Raw genomic sequence first — 23,121 nt, 5'->3', positions numbered from 1 at the left:
GAAGATTGAAAGTGAAGCTCCAACTGCGAAAGCTGAAGACTCCCAAGCCTTTCTGAAAGTCGAGAAGGGATACAAAAAAATAAAATAAAAAAAATAAAAAAATAAAAAATATGCAAGAACTTGAAAGCCCTTTCAAATCCTTACGGACAAGCAAGATCTTGAAAGCCCTTTCAAATCCTTACAGACAAGAAGTGTTTCAAGCTTCCAACATGAAGAACGTGTTCTCCCAAGGCAACTTTCTTGCTTCCTAGCTCATCAACCACGCTCAAATCCTTACAAATATCCACCTTAAATCTCACATGTCTACCTGTTTGTGCATTCAAGAAGACCTTCTCAAACCCCACCAAATGCTTCTGTGGTGAGTTGTGCACTGCTGGGGGACTAGAGAACAAGAAAACTGTATGGCTTCCACTTATTGTTCCCTCATTCTTAACTCTCAGAAGCATATCAAATGTTGAGTTCTGACAGGTCTGTTCAGAGGCAACAACTGATTGGCATTCTGAAGAGTGACAGACATGACTTTCCTCTAAAGGAACATATACTAGTTGAGGCGCCTGGATTAGCTCGTGGGTGAATTGGGAATAGCTTAGTCCATCTCCAAATGAGTAAACAGTTTCTCCTGTGTAGAACCTGTAGGTTCTGCCAGGGTAGCCATTGGAAGGATCTGGCCTCATGTTCATATTTGTCATTGGTACTTTGTCAACATATGATTGTGGATACCATGTCATCGGTAGTCTTCCACCTGAAAGAGAAAATCTTAGTTAGATTCAAACTCGTAATCTTAATCTTCCACTGCAAGAACTCGTAATATGTTTCTTTAAGCGACAACAGAGACTAATTAAGGAATGGATCATGAGATTCTCAAGAAAAGAATTAAGCCGGACAAGCTGAGCAGTAAAGATTTAGAACCAGAAGAAAAGATGTGGAAAACGAAGTAAACAGAATTCTGGGATGGTTGGTGCGTACTTGGATTATAGTAACCAAAAATAATATCAGCTATGGCAGCTCCACCTGCTTCTCCAGGGTAGCCAACCCATAGGATACTTGTGATTTTGTCATTAGTTCTTGCGAACGATACGTCCATGCCCCCTCCAGACATTATAACAAGAATTACAGGTCCACATGAAACATTTGCAACTGCTGTTATCAAAAGTTGCTGCTGTCCTGGAAGAAGAACGTCCACCCTGTCACGACTCTCTGCTTCTATAGATAGATCGGCACCCATTACAAGCACCGTGGCATCAGCTGCGGCTGCTAGTTTCTTGGCATCATCTACTTGAGCAGTGCTGCATGCTACGTTAGAGCAGCCAGGTAGATATGTTGTTGCAACAGAAGCTGCTAGTCCTTGTAAAGGGGTCGTATACTTGCAGGGGGTACCTAAATCACATCAAAGTGTATCGTTTACCAAATTTGTGAGAATCTCCTAGTAATACGAATGAAGTTGGATGGAATTATTAAATTTTACCTTCATAGTTTCCGATCATCGTCTTAGTGACATTGGCATTTGGTCCAATTACTGCCAAGTTTTTTATGGCTGTGGGAGATAGAGGCAGTGATCCTGCAGTGTTCTTAAGCAACACAATTCCTTGCCTGGCAGCTTCACGGGCCAGCTCCTGATTCTCTGCTGTACATACATCTTTTGGTCCTAGCTTACCATAAAGTTGTTTGCTGGGATCGCCATCGAAGAATCCAAGCCGCATCAAAGTGGCAAAATTGTTTGAGACTGCTATATCAATGGCATGCTCATTCACAAGTCCTCCCTTTACTGCTGCTTCAGTGTGTTGGCCCAAGAAAGATCCACAGTTGAGGTCCACCCCTGTCACGTTGAAACATTTAGCAATGAGAATCACAACATAACCTTAATTCCAATACTGGATATCAGGAAAAAAAAAATGCAAAACCAGTAGGAAATATCCAGAAGACATGTCCAAAATTCCTGTATATTTAATATACAACAAAACATTTGATTATTAAAAAGGTTATTTTGGACTTCAAAACTGACAAATTCACATGTACGATTGTCTTATGCTATTAATTAATTTTAATTGTTAATATCACATCAAAATCTAGTTTAACCCAAAGTTAAACTTACGCTTTATATTATTCTATCTTACTGGATATTTCGCATTTATCATACAAGAAACCTTGATATTAATTAAAAATGAGAAATATCCACAGATGTATGTCCAAATTATGATTTCACCCTCGTTGACAAAAGTAAAATCAATTTACCTAGAAACGTAAGAACGAATAGGGAGTTACCTGCCAATATAGCAGCAGCTGCAGCTTCTTCTGGTGTTTTGGTATAATTTTGGGACTTATAGAACACATCTAATGAATCACAGTCAGTAACAATATATCTGCAGCATCCCCATTGAATTTCCAGGTAAGAACATATGTGGTAAAACACAATCAAGAGAACATCTTTGAGATTTCATGCATACCCATTCAAGTTCCATTCCCCTCTGATGACACCAGAGAGGAGGTCTGGGTCAGCACAGGTAGGTTTACCGTTAACCTGGTTGTAAGAACACATAACACTAGCAACATTCCCATCAATCACACAACTTTTGAATGGTGGTTGAAACGTATCATCCATATCTTGCTTTGTCACCTAACTCGTCATATATACATATATATATATAAAAAAAAACTCTAATTAAGAAAGAAAATGACCTTCCTATTAAGAAGGAAAGCTTGCTAGATTAAATAAAATGAATACTACCACAGCATTGAAATGGTAACGATCACTCCCTTTCCAGTTATCCAAATCATAGGCGGTGTAATGTTTACAGCAAGCAGCAACCTTAAGTTTATCTGGGTCGCCATCATCTCTTTGTTGCAGTCCTTTAACATAACATGATCCATACTTGCTTGAGAGCAACGGGTCCTCCCCTGGAGTTTCCTGGCCTCTCCCCCACCTGGGGTCTCGAAATATGTTTATATTAGGTGACCAAAATGTCAATCCTGCCAATCCCACGTTGTACATTGCTCTTGCTTCCGTTGAAACAACCTGCAAAGACATCTGTTCAGCATATATATATATATATACGTATGTGTGCGAAACAGTGAAATTTGTATCGGTTTCTTTGACCAACTGCCACTGCCATTTTCCACCACACTAGCTACTCGAGGTATAGTCAATTGAATTTTGCAAAACACAACCGTACAAGAACACAAGAACCAATGGAGACAAGCTAATTAAACATGAAAATCATAACTTTTCTCTTTGTTTCCATTTTTTTGATGGAGTAAATCCATCTTTTAACTCAAGATATCCGTCTTGGTACGTGGAAGCTAATCATGATTCTAATCCGAAGAAAATGTACACAGTAAAATTTAGAATTGGAAGTAAATATTCAAGGGCCGAAGCAAAAGGATAAAACCCTTCTTTCCACGCTAGCTGATTAACTTCAAGATGATTAAGGTGGAATCAAAATAATATTGGTGGCCGCTCAATTAATCACAGAGGTTGCCGATAACTTCATTGGTACTCAATCATGCAATTTGCAAGCTGGAATCCATAAGAAAAAGGCACCAAGTGGAATAAAGAAGTCTTTGGATCTGCAAGTTGCCTCAGGGGACACAATTACACTTCCACCTACTCTTACTCACCATCATCACATGCATAAGGTCCCTGATTTTTTCAATTGTTGTACCTAATTCCATTGATTTATGCCTAGCTGTAACTAGCTTCACCGAAATCCTTACCATAAAGTTCAGAAAGTAAGCATTAAAAGAACCCTGTGTGTGTGTGTGTGTGTGTGTGTGTGTATAGCATTTACTACTGGCTGAGTGTATATATATATATATATATATATATATATATATATATATATATATTTTTTTTTTTTTTTTGCAAAATTTGGTGCGCTTGATCTTTTTGCATATGGATGAAAAATCAAGATTTTCTTCACTAAAAACAAACACCATCAATGAGCTTGCTCGTAGCTCAACTTGTATTAAGAGGTTTCAAGCACAAAACTCTCGTTTGTAACAAAATATATAAATCTTCACCAAATCCTTCTCTCAAAGAAGAATGTGGTGTTATACATGAACATATCAACATAAAAGGGGTGGTAACAAATAAAAGATCTCGTTACTAGGATTGAGAAAGTCAGCAGGATAAGAGAAAATGATGAAAGAAAACCATACCCCTAAGAAATGTTAAATATTTGCTAAATTAAAAATAAAAAAAGAGAGAGAGAGAGAGAGAGAGTATAATATACCTTTCCAATGGCTTCAAAGAGAGAGGTGTTAAAGGACGCAGCGGTGAGGATGACCTGAGGGAAGCTGGTAGCTCCAGCTACATCGTCAGAGAAATGTGTGCCTGGACCCACGTAGGAGACTCCATGTAAAGCCTCAGACCACCACTCGTACTTTGGTATACCAAGTCTGCTCACATTCCCTGCGCTATTCACCAAGAACACTATCTTTTCTTGCAATGTGAGTCTTTTTACCAGGTCCACAACTCTGTCATTGATCCCTATAGACGTGTTACAAAACCCTAAACTTGCCAAAGATGGATTGCTCACAACATCACATGCAAAAACAGGTGATGATTGTGCCGAAACATGGGTCGACAAAAACACTAAGAACATACAAAACAAAAGAAAAACAGGGACCTTAGGTACGCTGTTTTGAGGAGATACTGAGGCCATGGCCATTACAATCTAGCTAACTTGTTAAAGAAAAGAGCTGTGTTGTTTTATAGCTAGTAAATGATGAGAGATAATATTAGGGTATAACATAAAATAAATTAAAGGCACACGCATTGTTTTCTTGCAGCCCCGTTATAGATAAATATTGGAAAGGGACTGATGAGATGATGACATCAAAGGAAAGTGTCAAAAATAAATAGAAATATCGTTGGGAAAAAATATTGTCACTAAGTTATGGTAATATTTACCGATGAAAAATAACATTATTGTTTTTGTTGATATTCAATTTTTATTTTTATTTTTTAAAAAGTATCATTTTAAAGTTAATTAGTTATCCGTAATGAAACCAAACTATGAGGTCGTGTCCAAGTTATTCAGGATAGTAACGATGCAGTAATTACAGGAGACAATGTCTTTTAATTAACTAGATAAGTTTGTTGATGCATATCGAGTTGCTCTATCTACCGATTTAGAAGAAAATTCAAATTTTTATGTAGCTGAGAATATTTTTATTGTTGTTGACGCTAAATAGTTAAATGATATATTAAAAATCAGTAGGCATACAGAAGTCGATGAAGATAATGATATCGACGAGTTTCAATTCAATGAAGAAGATTATGATGAGCATGACAATGATTGAATTGAAGAAAAAAAAGATAATTCTGATTAAAAAGATTTTGAACTAATTTAAATGTAAAACATCAATGTGTAATGAAATTGACTTAATATAATATTTTTTGTTGTTCCTTCACAATAAACTATTATTAACACTAATGGAATATTTTTATTGTTATGATTTTATTATTATGTTATTGAATAGAAATTGTGTTATTGTATTGTGATTATATTGTATTTACAAGTTAGAAAGATAGGGAATACAAAAATATTGGAAAAAAAATTGTTTTATTCCAATAAAACTACCAATAAAATATAATATACAAATAGGATTTTTGACGGACTAAATCCTTTGAAAAGTTTAAGAGAATTGGAAAAGAAAATTACAAGACTTTGTAACTGATAATTACAGATAGAATTATCGATGGACTAAGTCCTTTAGAAATTTTTATAGGGTTAAAAAAAATTACATGATTTTACCACTAATAATCATCGAAAAAATAACTAACGAAAAGAAATTTTATCGGAGAATTTTAAAGGTGTTTTAAAAATTTTGGGTTATATTAAAAAATTTAAGTCTTAATTACTAATGGAATTACCGATTAACCTTAAAAATAAATAAATATTTAATTGTCTATCATTAATTCCATTGATAAAAATTCCTATTGAATCCCTAATTTTAAAAGAACAACGGTGTCTTGTTCCTCCCTCTTCTCTCTAACAATTTCTTCTCTCTATCTTTTTTTCTCCTTCAATTCCCTTTAATGTTTTCATCCTCAACGCCTCCACGCCAAACTAGTGAGAAAGATAAATCTCCTGCCACTTTTAGGTTTTCAAAGCTACTTTTGATCTTTGATTTGGTTGGGTGGATTAATCAGTGCCAGCAGTGTTTTGGTGTGTGTTGTGGTCTCCAGTCTTTGCTTCATTCTTGGTTTGCCTTCCTTTTGAATTTTCAGGAATTGAAATGATCAGATGAGTGCTAGCTATCTTCCATATTACCTTCCATGACAGCTAATGAAAATGGCATCTCTCTAATTCATTTTCTAAGAATTATAGAATTTTTTATCTATACTTTTGTGGTAGCAGTTCGATTGATAATAAAAGTTGAATCCATGCATGATTGTCTTCAAGCTTTAACGTCAATGGACTTGTGTATATTTTAACCTAGAAAAGTCTCATAACTTTATGTTCTTGATATATAATTAACTCTCTAAAGCATGCCAAAGATAGAACCTCTTCATAAGTTTTTAAACTCGTAATAAAAGCTAATATGATGGTCACTGAAGATTTATATCGTCATTAATTTTAGGACCCGTGAAATTAGTCGAGGTGCGCACAAGCTGGCCCGAACATCCATGTTAATAATAATAAAAACTCGCAATAAAAGGACTCATAACATATATAATATTAACTGACAAAGTCCTCTTTTTAATTACCATGAGGCTTTCAACTATGAAATTTAACATTTATAGATTGTTTATATTTTTGAATTTTATCTTTTCTATATAATTTTAATTTATTTATTATTTAGCTCATAAATGGCTACGACAAATTATTTAAATTACTTTTCAAAATTTGGATTTTAGTTATTATTTGTTGAATAAAATTTAGACTTCCAGCCTCTATATAAATTTGTTGTTCTTGTTATTGTTTTGAGGGTTTTCATAACCTAAGAAGGGATCTTATCTAAGGTAATAATACCTCTTTGCGGTGGTATTTGCTATGTAATCCAACAGCTATTTGTTCATAATTGAACTACCAAGAAATTTAATTATTTGTTTATGTTGTGGTGGCGTGTGTTAGTTTAAAATTTATTGGATTCTTAATGTCATTCTTTTGTCATATGATGGATTGTTTATATTTTAATTGAATTTGTTGGTATATCTTGGTAAATAAGAGAAGTATACATGTTAAGTTACAATAAAAGGATTTTAATGACTTTAAAGAAAAGCATAATTATTGAGTTTTTTATGCCGTAACTGAAATATGAAAAAAAGAAGAAAATATTCAGAAACATTTCACTAAAAATATGTCCTTTAAGTAGCGAAAATAAGTTAAAAGTTTGAAAAATTAGTAAATTATTTGAAGATTAAAGTAAATTCCTTAATAGCGAAATGTAATTACTTAGAAAAATTGCAAATTGCTAAAAATGAATGATTGAGCTTATATTAAAAAAAAAATGAATTTCCTACACCATACTACATATGCTACCATTGAGGTAGGATAAGGATATAAAATGTGGGCATTGAACTATCATACATGTTATACTTGTGGAATTGTTATATCAATATGATATTGGATCAAATTATTAAAGATCTGTGAAGTTTCTCAAACTTATTTATCTGATTATTCACCGAGTTATACAAATTAGTAGACATTGAAACATTATTTTTAAAAGATCAAAGTGAGAATGAAAGACGACTCAGGTAGGTGATAGGCTGTCAACTGAAGTGTTTTTGGAATCCTAGTTTGAAGTGTTACTTAAATAATGTTGTTATATCTTTAATATGATATATATGAATATATCATATATAAACAATTTAAATGTGTAATTGCTAAATAGGATAACTACATTCAAAGATGTTGGAATATATGTTAATGAACAAGACAATACAATAAGATATCATATAAGTTTGTTTAATTTTAAGGGGTAGCGATAAATTATTTTGGAGTAGTAACTAGATGGTATGTGTAAACCGTAAAGAAAAAGACAATGTGATAATTTTTGTAAGAGTTTTCTTAGATATAATTAGGTTTTGGATAATGAGATGTTGTTCACGTAGATTTCAAAATAAATAAATTAAATAGTAGTCATAAATAATATCAATTGATTTGTAACTTTATTTATTTGCAGGTGATAAAATTTTAGGTAATCTTTTATATAGGAGAGATACTTCAATTTTTTTTTTAAGAATAGGATATAATGATAATGTTGTTATCTTTTTTATACTTAACTTGTTTAGATGGTGAAAAGAAGGTCATTAAAAAGTAATATGGACATGAGCGATGTTGGTTCTTCGATCTCGTGGCGTATTTGATGACCATGAGTCGCTAAGTGTTGACAATGACTAAACACCTTAGGCACATGCACCCTCTCTCGATGTAGGCCCATCAAGTGCGAGGGCAACTCGTAGAAGAGGTGTCCTAACTGAGCAGGATGTATACACTTGAAAGTATATTGCTTAGTGGAAGCCCGACCATAACATGTCAGTTTGTTATCCTTTCTTGCATCATAAAAAAAATAAACAACAATGAATAATTATTGAATAATTAATTTGAATAAATGAATGAGATTTCAGGTTTACAAATGTGGAGGTTGTTCACATGATAACATTGGCCATGGAATTGTCGATGGAAATGCTTTTGTTTCACTAGAGTCAAGTTTCCAAAAATCCTGAATAAAAGGCTATGATTGATGCTTGGTTTGGAAAGTCCAAGATTAGTATATACATTAACAATTTTTTTTTAATTATTTAATTCGGCCAGTTTTTTAATTTTAATAAATCAATTATTTTATGAAATTGACATGCAAGGAAAACTTTTACCAAGAGGAGGCTGTCAACGTTGTTACTAAGAGACTGTGGGAGAATCACAACGTCATTAGTTAAAATTGAATTCAAAATGTGATATTAAAAAAAATATTTAAATTTTATTTTTCATAATCTTAATCGATAATGTTTTTCTACGAACATGGTTGCATGATTTTAGGCACAAGCGTAGAAAGAATAAAAGAAATAAGCAAAAAAAAAAGAGGTCTTCTAGATTGGGAAGATATGGTCGTGTGAAGGAATTTCAAACCCCGCACATCTCAAAGGCTATCTGGAATGCTTATATCTAGTACGTGACATCTAAACATTTTGTGCAGTGGTCGTGGTTTAGTGCTTAGAACTAGAATAAGAAGATTCATGGTTCCATTATAATGCATATCGGTGTATCCATTCTGTTTGTTTCGCTTGCAAAACAGATTGTAAGATTTTGTTTTTTAAGATAATTTTTTTAATTGTTGTATTATATGAAAATGTTTAACTAACAATAGCTTTCTTTTACAAGCTATGGTGCTTGGACACAATTCAAGACCGATAGAGTTTTTTGTTGAAATTCACATGCAAAATAAGGATCGTTGAAAAGGGGTGCAGCAGTTCGTGGATAGCCGAGCTCAGAAGTTCATGATAAGTTGAATTTCAACAATTTTTTTTCTAAAGTTATTATTTTTTTAATTTGCTTTTTTTTTTCAGAAAACATATAACACCCGATTGTAGGACAGATACAAGGACAATCCTCCAACCCATTTAAAACTCGATCCAGATTTATGATTAGAGACTGGATCGTTCGGCGAACCCGATAAAAATTAGGCTTATGATATCTCCAACACTACAAACAAGGATATATGAATGGACCATAGTGTATCAACTTTTGGATCCTCGCAATTAGAATTGAGGTAACAATCTCCGACCGTCTAGGCGATTGTATGAGAATAGATTTAAGCTTAGACGACCTGACTTACTGCTGAGACAACTCAACTTAAGTATGAGATGACCGACCTTAAGGATAAAGTGAATTTCCTTGAGAAGTTGTTGGCAACCCTCATCGATACATTTGGTCAATCTCATCACCGTCTTGGTTTTGATGAAGATCTGTCTGCGCCTTCTTCTCTACCTTCTGTCCACTAGATAAATTGTATTTGACAATATTTTTAAATTAATAATAAAATTTTGGTTATTTTATTTTATTTTAATTCTTTTTAAAAAAATTTGTATTGTTTATTTTAATTTGTTTTTTAAGAAATATTTAATACAATACTAACATAATTAACAACAGAATTTGAATCCTAGATGGAATGACTGATGGACTAAGTCCCTCAGAAAGTTTCAGAGAGTTGGAAAGAAGTTACAGAACTCTGTCACTGACAATTACAGATAGAATTACTGACGGACTAAGTCCATCAAAAAGTTCCAGAGAGTTGGAAAACAATTACAGGACTTGTCACTATTAGATGTAATTCTTCGACAGTTTAATTCTATTAGTAATATGCATATGATCGCCGATGGAATTACCAGTGATTTATTTTGTCATTAAATTGTCATAATAACCAATAGATTTTGTTTCTTTTGAGTATGACCAAATACATGGAATCTTATTAGTTGAAGAATGTATGAGAGGTTATTAACAACGAGCGAGTCCGTGAGTGATTTATATTCTTATGTTGGATTTAAAAAAAAATTAGCACAGTAAATTAAAAGTTGTTTTTGCAAAAAAAACCATTCAGCGAAATAGCACACTTTCACCTTGTTGCGTTTCTGAAATGTTATATTTACTAAATGTCGTTATTTCTAAGCTTGACAAGATAGTTGTTGTGCTTCAGAATAACAACATTTAAATATGTTGTGTTTTTTAAGCGTGACAACTATCAATCGGTCGACTAGTTGGATACAGTTGTATAATTGGTTAACTGTTTTACATGAAAACCATAATTTTATGAATTTTTTTCTTTTAGATATGTTTTATGAGTAAAAATATACATCATTTTCCAACTTGTAGACTTAAAATCAGATACCAATTAAAATCTTACAAATATATTGTTCACATAGTAGTTTTCACGGGCGATGTTGAGCAGTCAGGTATGGATCTGCCATAACTAGAGATGAGTATCTGTACTAGACAAATCATAAGGATGTCCTAACAGATGCATTTACGGAACAATGTAATAAGTCTAGGTCCAATGAAGGTCTAATCACATCAGACTAGAATGATGGCTTAAAAAAACCATAACATTTAATTCGACTGTTGGATCACACTTAAATTTTTATAGAATTTTCTAGAGGCCGTTTTCTTTGTAGCAACCATGAAATCACTATTCCGACTATCAGATTCTTAAATTTCAAAAATCTCGCTCACGAGCCTTAGTTTTAGCAGTTTTATGATTTTTCTTTTGAATCGGTCAACTATTTATTCTGAATTAAATAGATATCATTGTTGTAAAATACAATATCAATGAAAATTTTATCATGGTTTCTAATCGCAAAGTATAATGGATGTCGTGGTTGACATCCAAAAGTGTGTTATTTTGTCAAAATTTTATGCTTTTGTGTCATTTTGTTATTTATTTGCATTTTACATGTTAATGCCCAATTTATCTTTTTTATATTTTGTTTGTTAAATCAGTTCCTGCCAAGAAGTTAATGACTTGAAAATAACGTTATGGGTTATTTAATTATTGGATCAACTTCTGAGTCACTGAGTCAGTACTCTTATATTTTAATATATTCTAGTGTTAGCTGTACTGTTTTTTAAAGATTACAATAATTACTTTTTATTACAAAAATAAATATACTAAAATAAAGTCGGTTTAATGATCATGGAATCAGTAAGACCACTGTTATCTCGGCACTTTGGTGTGCAAAATGATACTAAGAACACTGTCATTTGGCACTTGTTGTCTGTCCAAATCATTGTTAGAATTGATAACTCATGATTTTGTCAGATGGTATATCACATCTCTGAATGTTTTTTTAAAAAGGTTGAGACCCAAAATTAAATTAATCCATATAATGATATATTTAATATTGTAAGGTATTTCATATTATTCATTAATATTAGTTCTAATAAATTCAAAGACATCAAAATTTTATGTACATAATAATAATTATTTCAAATCTAGTCACTAATTATAAAAAATTTATTTGAGTTAAAAATGTAAGGAATTTAGGACATATTAATTACTAGTTCATATATTTAAATAAAAGATAAAGGGATTAATTATTTTTTTCTCTCGTATAAATGATTTCAAAGTATATTAAATAAAAAAATTAGGTATATATTATCACATGAGGAATAAATGTTGAAAAACTCTTATTACATAAAAATTTAGGAGGGGCTAATATATTTTTTGAAGGCATGATTAATTGTTTATATTACTACAAGGAGCAAAATAAATTAATATATAAAAATAAGAAAACCTAAATTCTTTTTTTTAGAGAGCGGGGAGGGAAGGTGAGACATTAGCGAGAAAGGGAAGGAGAGACAAAGTTGTCTAACCATCCCAATCCAGCTATGGAAAAGGGAAGGTTGGCTTTCAAATAATAGATCCCTCTTATAGAATTGATTCGAGATTGTTTGAACCTTTAAGATGAAAAAAAAAAAAAAACTGAGATTGGTTACTAATTGTAAAAGGAAAATTGAAAATCAAGTAGATATTTTGTTGTAAGAAAAAACGAATAGAAAAAAGATTTGAGCCTTAAAATAATTTTATATAGGACATTTGAATTTAATTAAGATGCTTTTTTTCCAAAAAAGAGAAAAATTATGAGGTGACCTTTTTACGATAAAAAAATTATCAAAAAAGATGATGTATCACTCAAAAAGATGACACGTCATCTTTTTTTTTTTTTAATTAACCATGTTAGGCCTTCCTCACCCAATGCAAGAGTGTGCGCCACTTGCAAGTGGAAGGCTTGGCGAGGTGGCCTAGCTAATGTTTTTTTTTTTTTAAAAAAATTCTATTATTATTCTCTTTAATCTTTGTAAGCTTTTTTCCTTTTATTAAAATTTAAAATAAACTAAATGTTTGTGATGGAAAAAAAAAAAAACAGCTCTCATCGTTTGGGCTAGCCTAAAAAATAGAACTGTAAAAAAAAAAAACCCTTATCATTTGGGCTAGTCTAAATGCAGAGGCAAGACAGACCCTCCGTTAGGGCCTAGACCAAACAAAACCAATAAAAAAAACTAAGAGAAGAAGAATAAAGGAAGATTACAAGCACATCAAAGAAGAAAAGAAAAATAATGGCATAAAAATCAAGGTAAGTATAGGGAAAAAAAGAAGAAAAATAAAGAAATAATAGGACATCAGAGACACATTAAAGCTTCAATTAGCACACACATGATAATATTAAAAAGATCTTGCGAAGACAAATCCAATAACACCAAGGAAGGCCCTCATTGATGGGGGGATGAAACCAAAAACACCATCGCAAGTTGCGGTAGCTTGTCTACACGCTCTCATATGTAATAAACGCACCATAAACCTTTTTTATATACCTTTTCTCCATTTTAGTCCCTAATCCTTATACTATTCTCCAGTTTAGTCTTTAAAATTGAACTAATGGGAGGAAAGGGGAAAAGAAAGGGGAAAAAAATATTCATTACCCTTAAACATTATTCATCTTTTAGAAACAATATTTATCTCTCATAAACATTATTTATCTTCCACAACTTTATCATGCTTTCCAACCTTAGAAAATGCTCTCCAGTCAGGGATTACTATCCAACCTAAGAGAATGCTCTCCAACCCAAACATGTTGTGTGTGGTCCCGCACCATGTAATGAGGGGACCTCCACATTAATTGTCAAGAGACAACGTGGCTATCTCTTGGAATTTTAAACCTAATGTTTACTGTAGCGGCTACAGTGAATTAATTAAAGCAAACATAACAGAGAGCACGAGAGAAAGAAAGGAAGTTGAGGCAGCTGAACCGTCCGTCTTCATTCTTTGTTTTCCAGCTCGTTAACCGTTGGATCGGGCTGAGATTATGACATCAGCTTGTAGACACGTTACTCTTTATTTTGAACGGTTGGATCGAAGATTGGTGATGTATAAGCTGGTTGTTTTATAACAAACCGGGGCTGTCAGTATTGTGAGTTTTTCTCAAATAGTTCTCCCTTTAATCTTGTTGTATTCCAAGAATAGGTTGTTCTTGATGATATGAATGTTGTAGCCCTTAGTTAAATCTGAGGAAGAACAATTATGAACCCATTATATTTTGATAATGGAAGTTTTTAGGTGGACTATGGTCCCGTGATTTTTTTCCGTATTAGGTTTTCCACGTAAAAATCTTGGTGTTAATTTGTGTGATTGTTTGCATTATCTTGTTGATTGTTTGATTGTGTTTTTGATTGCACAAAGAGGAAAAAAGATTGGAACTTGTGAATTGATTTGGAAAAACTAGTTGTGGTTCTTCCTAGTTTTTTCCTAACAAAACACACATCCCAATATGATCAAATCCTCTCATGCAAATTCCCAACAAGCCCAGTAATTAGCACACATCACAATGTAGAGTTATTACTTTTAAGAAAGTCAGTACAATGTTGCACTCTTATGTATCTACACATAAATTATTAATACAACATCTTACTAATGACTATCTTCTGCCAAATTATCTCCTCAAAGGGCGCCAACCTTTCATGACATTCACTCACGAGCGCAAATATTTCTCACCTATGGCACATCGATGCACAATAACCAACATCATTTTTTTCATTGTTCAAGAGGTACTTGTGAGAAAAAAGTAATTATTCTTTATTATTGCTATATTGTCCATGCAGTAAGCTAATATGAATGAGGTCTATAAATATCTTGAGTCACCAAGTAAACAAATTCATTTGAGAAGCCATTCAATAATAACATCATAAAATAACCACACATAACATTCACTCTTTTAATGTTTTTCTTCCCTCTTACAAGTTACTAACTTAAGCATTAAGTTATCTCCTATCCTGATATGGGACATATTTTGCAAAGGATACCAAGCCTAGAGATAAAACCCGCATTCAAATCCCAGACACTTTCACCCAAGACATCGCCATGGAAAGGCCTAATCGAATCTAAAATTCTTATGACTTCATTAGTGGTTTCATTTATGGGAAACTAAATAAAAGTTAGTTCAATATTGTTTCACTCCTCACTCAACATTTCTTTCCAAAGCTAACGACTTAAAAACTCCAAGATATGAGAGATTAACCAACCTTTCTACCGTAAGTACTCCAGGTTCTCCAAATCTCCAACAATTCTCTTATTAAGTGAAAGATCTAATATTGTTGTTCTAGCTATACAACAATAACTTTGCACTATTCCATTCCCTTAATGAGAAACACCATCACTAGCTTCATTGTATGAACCACTAAATGCATATAGACAAGTTCAATTCTAGAATGACATGTAAGAAAATAGGTATGAGAACACTTATACTCTAACTCTAAGAAAGAGCCACTCTCGTTATGAAGAACGCTCTCATACTACATGCTTCATTAGATGCTACCACCATTGATCTCCCTCCAAGTCTCACTTATGTACTCTTTATATATATAAAAAAAACCTTGATATGAGATGAGATTAGTAACTTTACAAATTCCTAAGAATGAATAACAACCTCGTCAGGTGGGAGTAACTTAACTTTATCATCGAGTGTTGCGCACTCGTCTCTTTAAAGATTATGTCTTTATAAAAGAAAATTTAGACAACTATGATGGAATTACAAATCCAAAAGAGCATATAAAAAATATGCAAAACATCCTAGAGCTTGTAAAACAAGACAACAATTCATTATATAAATTCCTCTCGACAATATTTCATGGATCTATTCGGGTGTGATATCATATCTTTGAGCATGGCTTCATCCTTAAATTTTTATGATATTTATGCTAAACTCAACATCTATTTTAGCATAAGGATATCATTTAAAAATAGCACGACAAAGTTCTTTGTCATTTCACGATGTGAAGTTGAGAGCATTAAAGCATATCTCCAAAGGTTAAAAAAGAAAATGCTCGATATAAAAAGTATACTTGAACTCATTGCCACTAAAGCCTTGATTAGTGGAGTCTAAAACTATTATTTATGAGAATGACTATACATAATTCCTAATTAAACTCTCATCAATGTGAAAAAGGTGAGAGAAAATCATATTCAAGTAGAAGAAGTGTGTGTAACCAGAAAAGAACACCCTCATATAAGTTATAGAGAGTAAACCTTATGAGCATAATTGATCTCCTATAAGCCTGCATATAAGAAGAACACCAAGGGATCCATTTAAGACAATTAAATGTTTTCTAAGCTCCTAACCACACCTCTGACCACTACATGTACAGACATATTGGTTTCCATCAAGGAAAAAGAATTTGTGTGATATTCTTTTTTCTATGAAAGATGAAACGAACATAAAAAACCTTAATAAATTTTATTTCTTTTATCGTGACCATAAACATGATACCGAGAACTATAATGCCTTAAAAAATATAGAAATATTGATTGCTAGATGTTACCTTAGATAATTATAATAAAGGAAATGCAACCTGAATAGAACGAGAAAAAATAAATGTATCCTATAATTTGTTGATTGAGATTAGATATATTACAAGGATTGTATCTTCACTTACATAAGAAAATATTTTAAATTTTTCAATCAACAAATTAATATCATCTCTCCAAGTAGTCTTTATATGTTTTTCTCAACGGTATAGTTTGTTTATATATCTCCAATGAAAATATTTATCTTCAAGAAAAATCTCCAAGTCTCTAAGCAAAAATCTTCATGTCTCTATGAAAGATCATTATATCTCCAAATAAAATCTTCGTATCTCCACCAAACAAATCTTCATGTCTCTAATAAAATCTCTATATCTCCATGCAACATCTTCGTACACAATGCTTTGTCATGGTCACAAAAACATTCTCCATTTATAAAGATATTTTCTTACCATAAAAGCACAGTGGACACTATAAACACTTTATAACTTGATTAAAAAAAAATTCATGAGTCTTTTAGATTTTACACAAATTGATCAAAGATTGGGGAAAATGATGATGCATGTAACAAAAATACAATCCTTATCATTTAGGCCAACCATGAGGCAAGATAACCTATTTATTTAGGATAAGCTTAAATGAAACTGATTGAAAAAATAAGAGAAAAAACAACAAGAAACTTGAGGTAAATAAAGAAAAAAGAAGAAGAAAAAGAAAAGGAAAAGGAAAAGAATGGAACATCAAAGACACATCGAAGCTCATATTAGCACATGTGTGGTATCACCATAAAGATCTTGCCAAGATAAATTCAACAACACCAAGAAAGGCCACCATCGGTGGTGAAATGATGTCATACACACTGTCATAAGCCACGACCTTGTCCATAAGCTGGTACATGTAATACACACACCAAATTTTTTTTCCATATTTTCTCCATTTTAATCCCTACAATTTAGTCCCTAATTCTTATATAATTCTCCAGTTCAGTCTCTAAAATTGAATTAATTGGAGGAAAGGGATAAACATTATTCATCTCCCATAACACTATTTATTTCTTGCACTCACTATTCATTTCTCATAAACATTATTCATCTCCCATAACTTTATCTTGGTCTCCAACCTAAAAGACTACTCTCTAGTCCAAGAGAATGCTCTCTAGCTCAATAGGTTCCTCTCTAGCCCAAACACTCATCCGAAACTAGGCCGTATCCCAAGATGATTGATTCCCCGTATGAAAATCCCAAAGAAGCTCAATAACTAGCACACATCATAATGAAGAGTTACTTCTTCTAAGAAAACCAATACGACATCACACTTTCATATGCTTACGCATGAATTGTTAGTATAACGCATACCTTCCCTTACCTTTTTCATAAATGACTATCTTCTCTCAACCTATTTCCTTAGAGGGAACCAACCTTTTATGCAAATCACCCACAAATGCAAATCTTTCCCACCAACAACACAACAACCAATAACTTATTTTGTTCTCTTTCAGTAAGGTACCTACGAGTAATTATAATTATTCTCTATTATTACTCTACTCTTTATAAGATAAAATAACATGAACAATATCTATAAATAACTTGGGTTACTAGGTAAATAAATTCATTCAATAAGCCATTCAATGATTCAGTAATAACACCATCAAACAACCATTTACAACATTCACTCTCCTGAGCTTTTACTCTCATGGTTATACTTTCCTTCCCCTTTACAAGTTAATAATTTAAGCATAAGATGATCTCCGATTCTAATAAAAGACTTGTTTTATAGGGGATACCAAGTCCAAAGATAAAGCTCACATTCCAAGTTTAAATACTTTAGTCCAAGACATCATCGTAGAAAGGCCTAATCCAATTTGAAGTTTTTACGACTTCATCAAATATGATATATTTTCAATTTTTAATTAGAACACATCATTAAAAGTATATTGAATGAGGATTTAAAAGAAAACATCCTAAAAAGTATATTAAGATGTTTATTTAATAACAATTAATTATTCTTAAATTATTAGCTTCTCTTAATTTCACACATCATTAATGTTATATAAATAATTATATAAAATATTTCAAATTTATTATAATAAATTATTAACAATGAGTCCTTTCTTGATTTTTTTTTTCATTCCATCCATTAATTAGTTTAAGATCTTATTTTACTTTTTTTCATCGGTTTTCTTATACTTACACTTTTATCTCTAATTATGAAAACACCCCTTAAATTGTATTTAGACCAATAATTTGGTACTCAGTTTCACACCAATCTATTAATTGAAAAGTTATTTGAATTAAAGGTATGAATAAATTAAGTTTTATATAGTTAAAAAAATAAAGGATGAAAAATTAAAAAAAAAATACTTCTCAAATACTTTATTGGGTACAATTATCTTTACCTCCACAATACCATCATTTTACTGTTCTTTAGAATCCAATTCATAGTCACTAAAATTATTCACGTATATTTTTGGGATAATAATTAAGAGAGAGAAAATTATTTTTTTTAATGATACATTGCATATTAAACTATATAAAGTATTATTATTTATTTTTCATCATGAATTTGTATCGTTGGTATGAAATTATGTGAAATTATATAAGATAAATTTATATATTTTAATTAATTAAAATTTTTAATATTGATTTAGTAGAATGATTGAATATGATATGATTTTTCTTCATATAAACAATAGTAAATAACTGATAAAAGAAAAAAGAAAAAAATTGAATAAAATATTAAGCATATTGAAAAACTAAATAACTAGTCATCCCTGTAGACAACATCCATTTACAAACTCCTTTATCATTTAGCTGAAACAAGATAGAGTGCTTACCCCATATTGTAAAATGCTTTTTAAAATATATTTTTATTTAATTATATAAAAAATAAAATGGATATTCATAAAGAAAATACAATAATATAAATTCTGTATTTTTATAATCAATATTCTCTTTTCTCATTCATGACAATATAAATTCTGTATTTTTATAGTCAAGATTCTCTTTTCTCATTCACGTATTTTTTTATTATATAAAAGATGTTTTTTTTGTTATCATCATAGTTTATTGAATAAAAATTAGAAAATAAAATAAATATTTCTAATAATTTAATGATTTGGATTAAAGAGGAAAAATATGTCTTTTTAATCAAGATTCCATTTTCTTATTCATGTATTTTTTTTTTGTTTCAAAGAAAATATCCTTTTTATTAGAAGTTTTTTTAAAATAAAAACTTATTATGATCTTACAAGTGATTTTTAATTAAAACATAAAAATTATGAATTAATAGTTTTTATGAGAATGTATAAAAAAATATAAGAATAATAAATCATGAATTTAGAGTTGTTTAAAAAGTCAAGACATCACCAACTTGTTATGAATAAGGGAAAAAGTGTCCATTGACTTGAACATCTATAATTAGAGTTCTTTATTTTGGGTGATAGGTTTTACAACAAACAAACAAACAAAAAACTAAATGAGAAGGGGTTTTTTTTTATCCTTCTCATAAAATACTATTTACTAGAATAATGATTTTTTTTCTTTTTTTTGAGTGTTTTTTTTTCAATTTATATTTTTTTTTCAATTTTAATTACATCCTTTAATATAAGATTTATTGGGGATTACGCTTTATGATTTTTCACAATTTATTTTTTATAATGTTATTTTAGTCTCATGACTTGAACCACAAGTTTGATGGGTTGACTCAATGATTTTCCCTTTTTTCTGATTATTTTTTTTCTCAAATTCATCTTTCAACATTAGGTTGATTGAGAATTAGGCTTCGTGATATGTTTTGGTTTGCTTTCTATAAGATTATCCTTATCTCATAACTCGGGTCACGGGTTTGGCAGTTTAATCAGGGTTGATTCGAGTTGTTTTTCATGTTTTTTTAATCGAATATTTTTTTAATTTTATCTTTCATCACTAGGTTGATTGAAAATTGAGTTTCATGATTTGTTTTAATTTATTTTTTAATAAGTTATCATGATTTCATGTCCCAGGCGCAGATTTGGCAAATTAATATAAACTGACTCGTGTCATTTTTTTTCTTAATTGATTTTTTTCAATTTCATGATTCAACATTGGATTTATTGAAATTTAAGCTTCATATTTTGTTTTGATTTGCTTTCTAGATGGTTATTATAATCTCATGATCTAAAATTAAATTAGAAGATTAACCAGGGTTGATTTGAATTGATCCAACACGTTTTCATCTCAATATTTATATAAAAAATATTATCTTGAATGTTTATTTTGGGTCAAATTATGTTTTTACCGGTCATCTGAGTTGTCTTTGGACCAACCAAATTGATCGAGTCAATCCCCACACGATTAAAAAAAACTTCTACTAGAAAAAACATTAGCAGCACCTAAATTTTTTTCTTACATTAAAAAATAAATTGAGTCAACCTGCATCATAGCACGAGCTAAAGATCTAATAGATTGTCATAACTCAATTTTGAATTCCCCTAAAATTATCGTTTTCTTTTATACAAAAATAAAATACAGGAATACAAGTAACTTAGTTGGTAAGAACAATTTAAAGAGGGATCTACATGTATAAATGAGAGATGGAGGGACCGAACTAGATCTTCAACAATGCAAATTTAAGGTTGATTTACGTGAATATTTGATGAATTTGCATTAAAAAAAAATCTGATGCCTTAATTAGTTTTTTAATAGGCTAATTTGATTTAATCATGAACCTAATTAAAGGTTTAATTAATTTTATAAATTAATTTAGGCTGAAATTAAAAGAATGAATTAATTAAAAGGACTTAATTAGATTTTTAATGGGTCAAATTAGTTTTATTAAGGACTTAATTGGAGAAATTAAGTTTGGAAGCCTAATATAGGCTTAATTGAGAAGATTGGAACTCTTACAAGCTTCATTGGATGGAATCAAGGGTGATATTGCAAAAAAATCAAAGTTTAGGAGTCAATTAAGGGATAAATTGAAGAAATCAAGACCAATGATCTTTTTTGCAAAAAGTGTGCAATATTGGGGGTTGTACTAAACTTTTATAGGGACTAAATTGAAGAAAATCAAAGTTTAAAGCTTAATTAGGAACTAAATTAAACAAATTAGAAACCAATGGCTACTTTGAAAAAGAAGACAAAGTTGAGGGGACCTAATTGGTTTTTGGCAGGAACCTAATTGCATAAAATTAATCAGTTGTTTTTCAATTAAGGATGCTTGAGCTTAATTTGAAACAATAGGAACCAATTTGAAAGTTATCAAAATCCCAATTAGAAAACCATAATTTTTAGGGTTTAAGCAAATGATATGTCACTCTTTTAAAAAGAAAAAATAGAGTGACACGTCATCTATCTCTCTATATTGTCTTTTTCAACCAAAAAAACTGACCGAGTTGCCACATTTAAGCGAATGAACATGGCATCTCTAACTACTTCAAGGGCTTCAACCATAACCATTTGATAGATAAGCTTCCCCTCTACAAGGTTGTGTCACCCTTATTCAATGTTTGTGCCCCCATATGCCACGTGGAAGTCCTCAACTACCTGTTCCAAGACAACCTTGTCTGATTCAGTAAAATTTGGCAGTGTTACACCCAACTTTGGATCGATGGTGAGAAAGCTATAGGCTATCAAATCAAGCATGGTTTTATCCTAGTTGAAGATCAACACCCCCTCTACAAGATTTATGGCTAGTTTGGCTTCAATGATCTCCCATTTGCTACGATTAATTCATGGAAGATACATCCCCAGTCAGCCATTTTCGGCCAAGGTTTCAGTTATGAAATTTCCAACTTTTTCTAGAAGTCTCAAGAGTTTGTTAGACATCTAGGAAGAGGGAAAACATGAGAAAAGGAGAGAAGAATGGTCTTCTAACATATCAAAGGGAAAAATAGAAAAAAAAATCTCATATGATCTAGTTTTGAAAAACTATCTTCAAACCCACAAATGGTTTCTCAACCACCAACCATTTTGAGACTATAAAAGGAAAAAAGATCACATGGAAAAGGGGAGATCCTGGAGAGAGAAATCACAGAAAAAAGAAATAAAATACATAGAAATCAATAGAATACTTAATATAGAATTGAAGCAAAAATGATTAAAAAAAATGTTTTAAGAATGAAGCAGTGGAATCCAGATCAATCTAAGATTAAAACAAAAGAAAGAAGAAAAAGTTGAAAATCAAGAGGAAAGAAGCAAAGAATCTAAAGAAGGAATCAACATTCTCTTTACAATGTAAACCTTCAAACTTTGATGAGGGGGTGAAGTTCAATGAGCATATCCCCTCCCTTTTTATTTTATCTTTTAAATTGTTGCTCATAATATTTGTTAAGCATCCTTTGAAGCTATTTTTATTTTTAAAGCTATGATTCTTATTTTGAGATGTTTAAGCATGCCTTGAATAAAACATGCATATGCTCAGTTTGTTTAATTAACTTTTACTAATGTGTTAGAATATGATAATGGAATGGCATGGAATATTGTTTTGTATGCTTTGATGTTTGGTTAATCAATGTTTGAAGTCATTGTAAGATGTGTCAAGTATTGAAGTTGTTCTGTTTTAGATTGTTTTAGGGTAGCTTGTTGAGTTTATTGAAGTTGTGAGCATGATATTTGAACTCAAGGACAAAAAGTTTAATTAATGGAATAATTTTTATGCATATGGAGATGTTATTTTTTGTTTACCGTTATCATTGACTTTGCTTTCTGTTTTTTCTTTTGATTTTTTTTTCTTGTTCTTTTGATGATTCAAACAAGTTGTGTTAAGCATTCTTAAGCTTTTGTTGTTATGTTTAGGTTGCTTTTCTAGGTTATATTGTATTTTTCTAGGTTTAGCCTTTGTTCCTAGGTT

At 31.2% G+C, this 23,121-nt stretch overlaps 1 protein-coding gene across 2 annotated transcripts; it reads right to left on the bottom strand.

The window, feature by feature from the left end:
- Positions 1-4,751, bottom strand: LOC7480784 (beta-xylosidase/alpha-L-arabinofuranosidase 2). Of its 2 annotated transcripts, none has more exons than XM_024596632.2 (7): positions 4,230-4,751; positions 2,726-3,025; positions 2,445-2,614; positions 2,263-2,360; positions 1,466-1,816; positions 967-1,377; positions 1-742 (listed from the first exon to the last, which is right to left on the bottom strand). In XM_024596632.2, the coding sequence occupies exons 1-7, from the start codon at positions 4,665-4,667 to the stop codon at positions 171-173; spliced, it is 2,340 nt and encodes a 779-aa protein (XP_024452400.1). In that variant the 5' UTR covers positions 4,668-4,751; the 3' UTR covers positions 1-170. The 2 variants fall into 2 exon arrangements, with proteins under 2 accessions (XP_024452400.1, XP_002303181.2); XM_002303145.4 differs by having other exon boundaries at positions 2,726-3,013.
- Positions 4,752-23,121: the final 18,370 nt, after the last annotated feature.

This window comes from Populus trichocarpa, chromosome 3, assembly GCF_000002775.5.
Source record: "Populus trichocarpa isolate Nisqually-1 chromosome 3, P.trichocarpa_v4.1, whole genome shotgun sequence".
Lineage (NCBI taxonomy): Eukaryota > Viridiplantae > Streptophyta > Magnoliopsida > Malpighiales > Salicaceae > Populus > Populus trichocarpa.
This window is presented reverse-complemented; position numbering and strand designations above follow the sequence as displayed.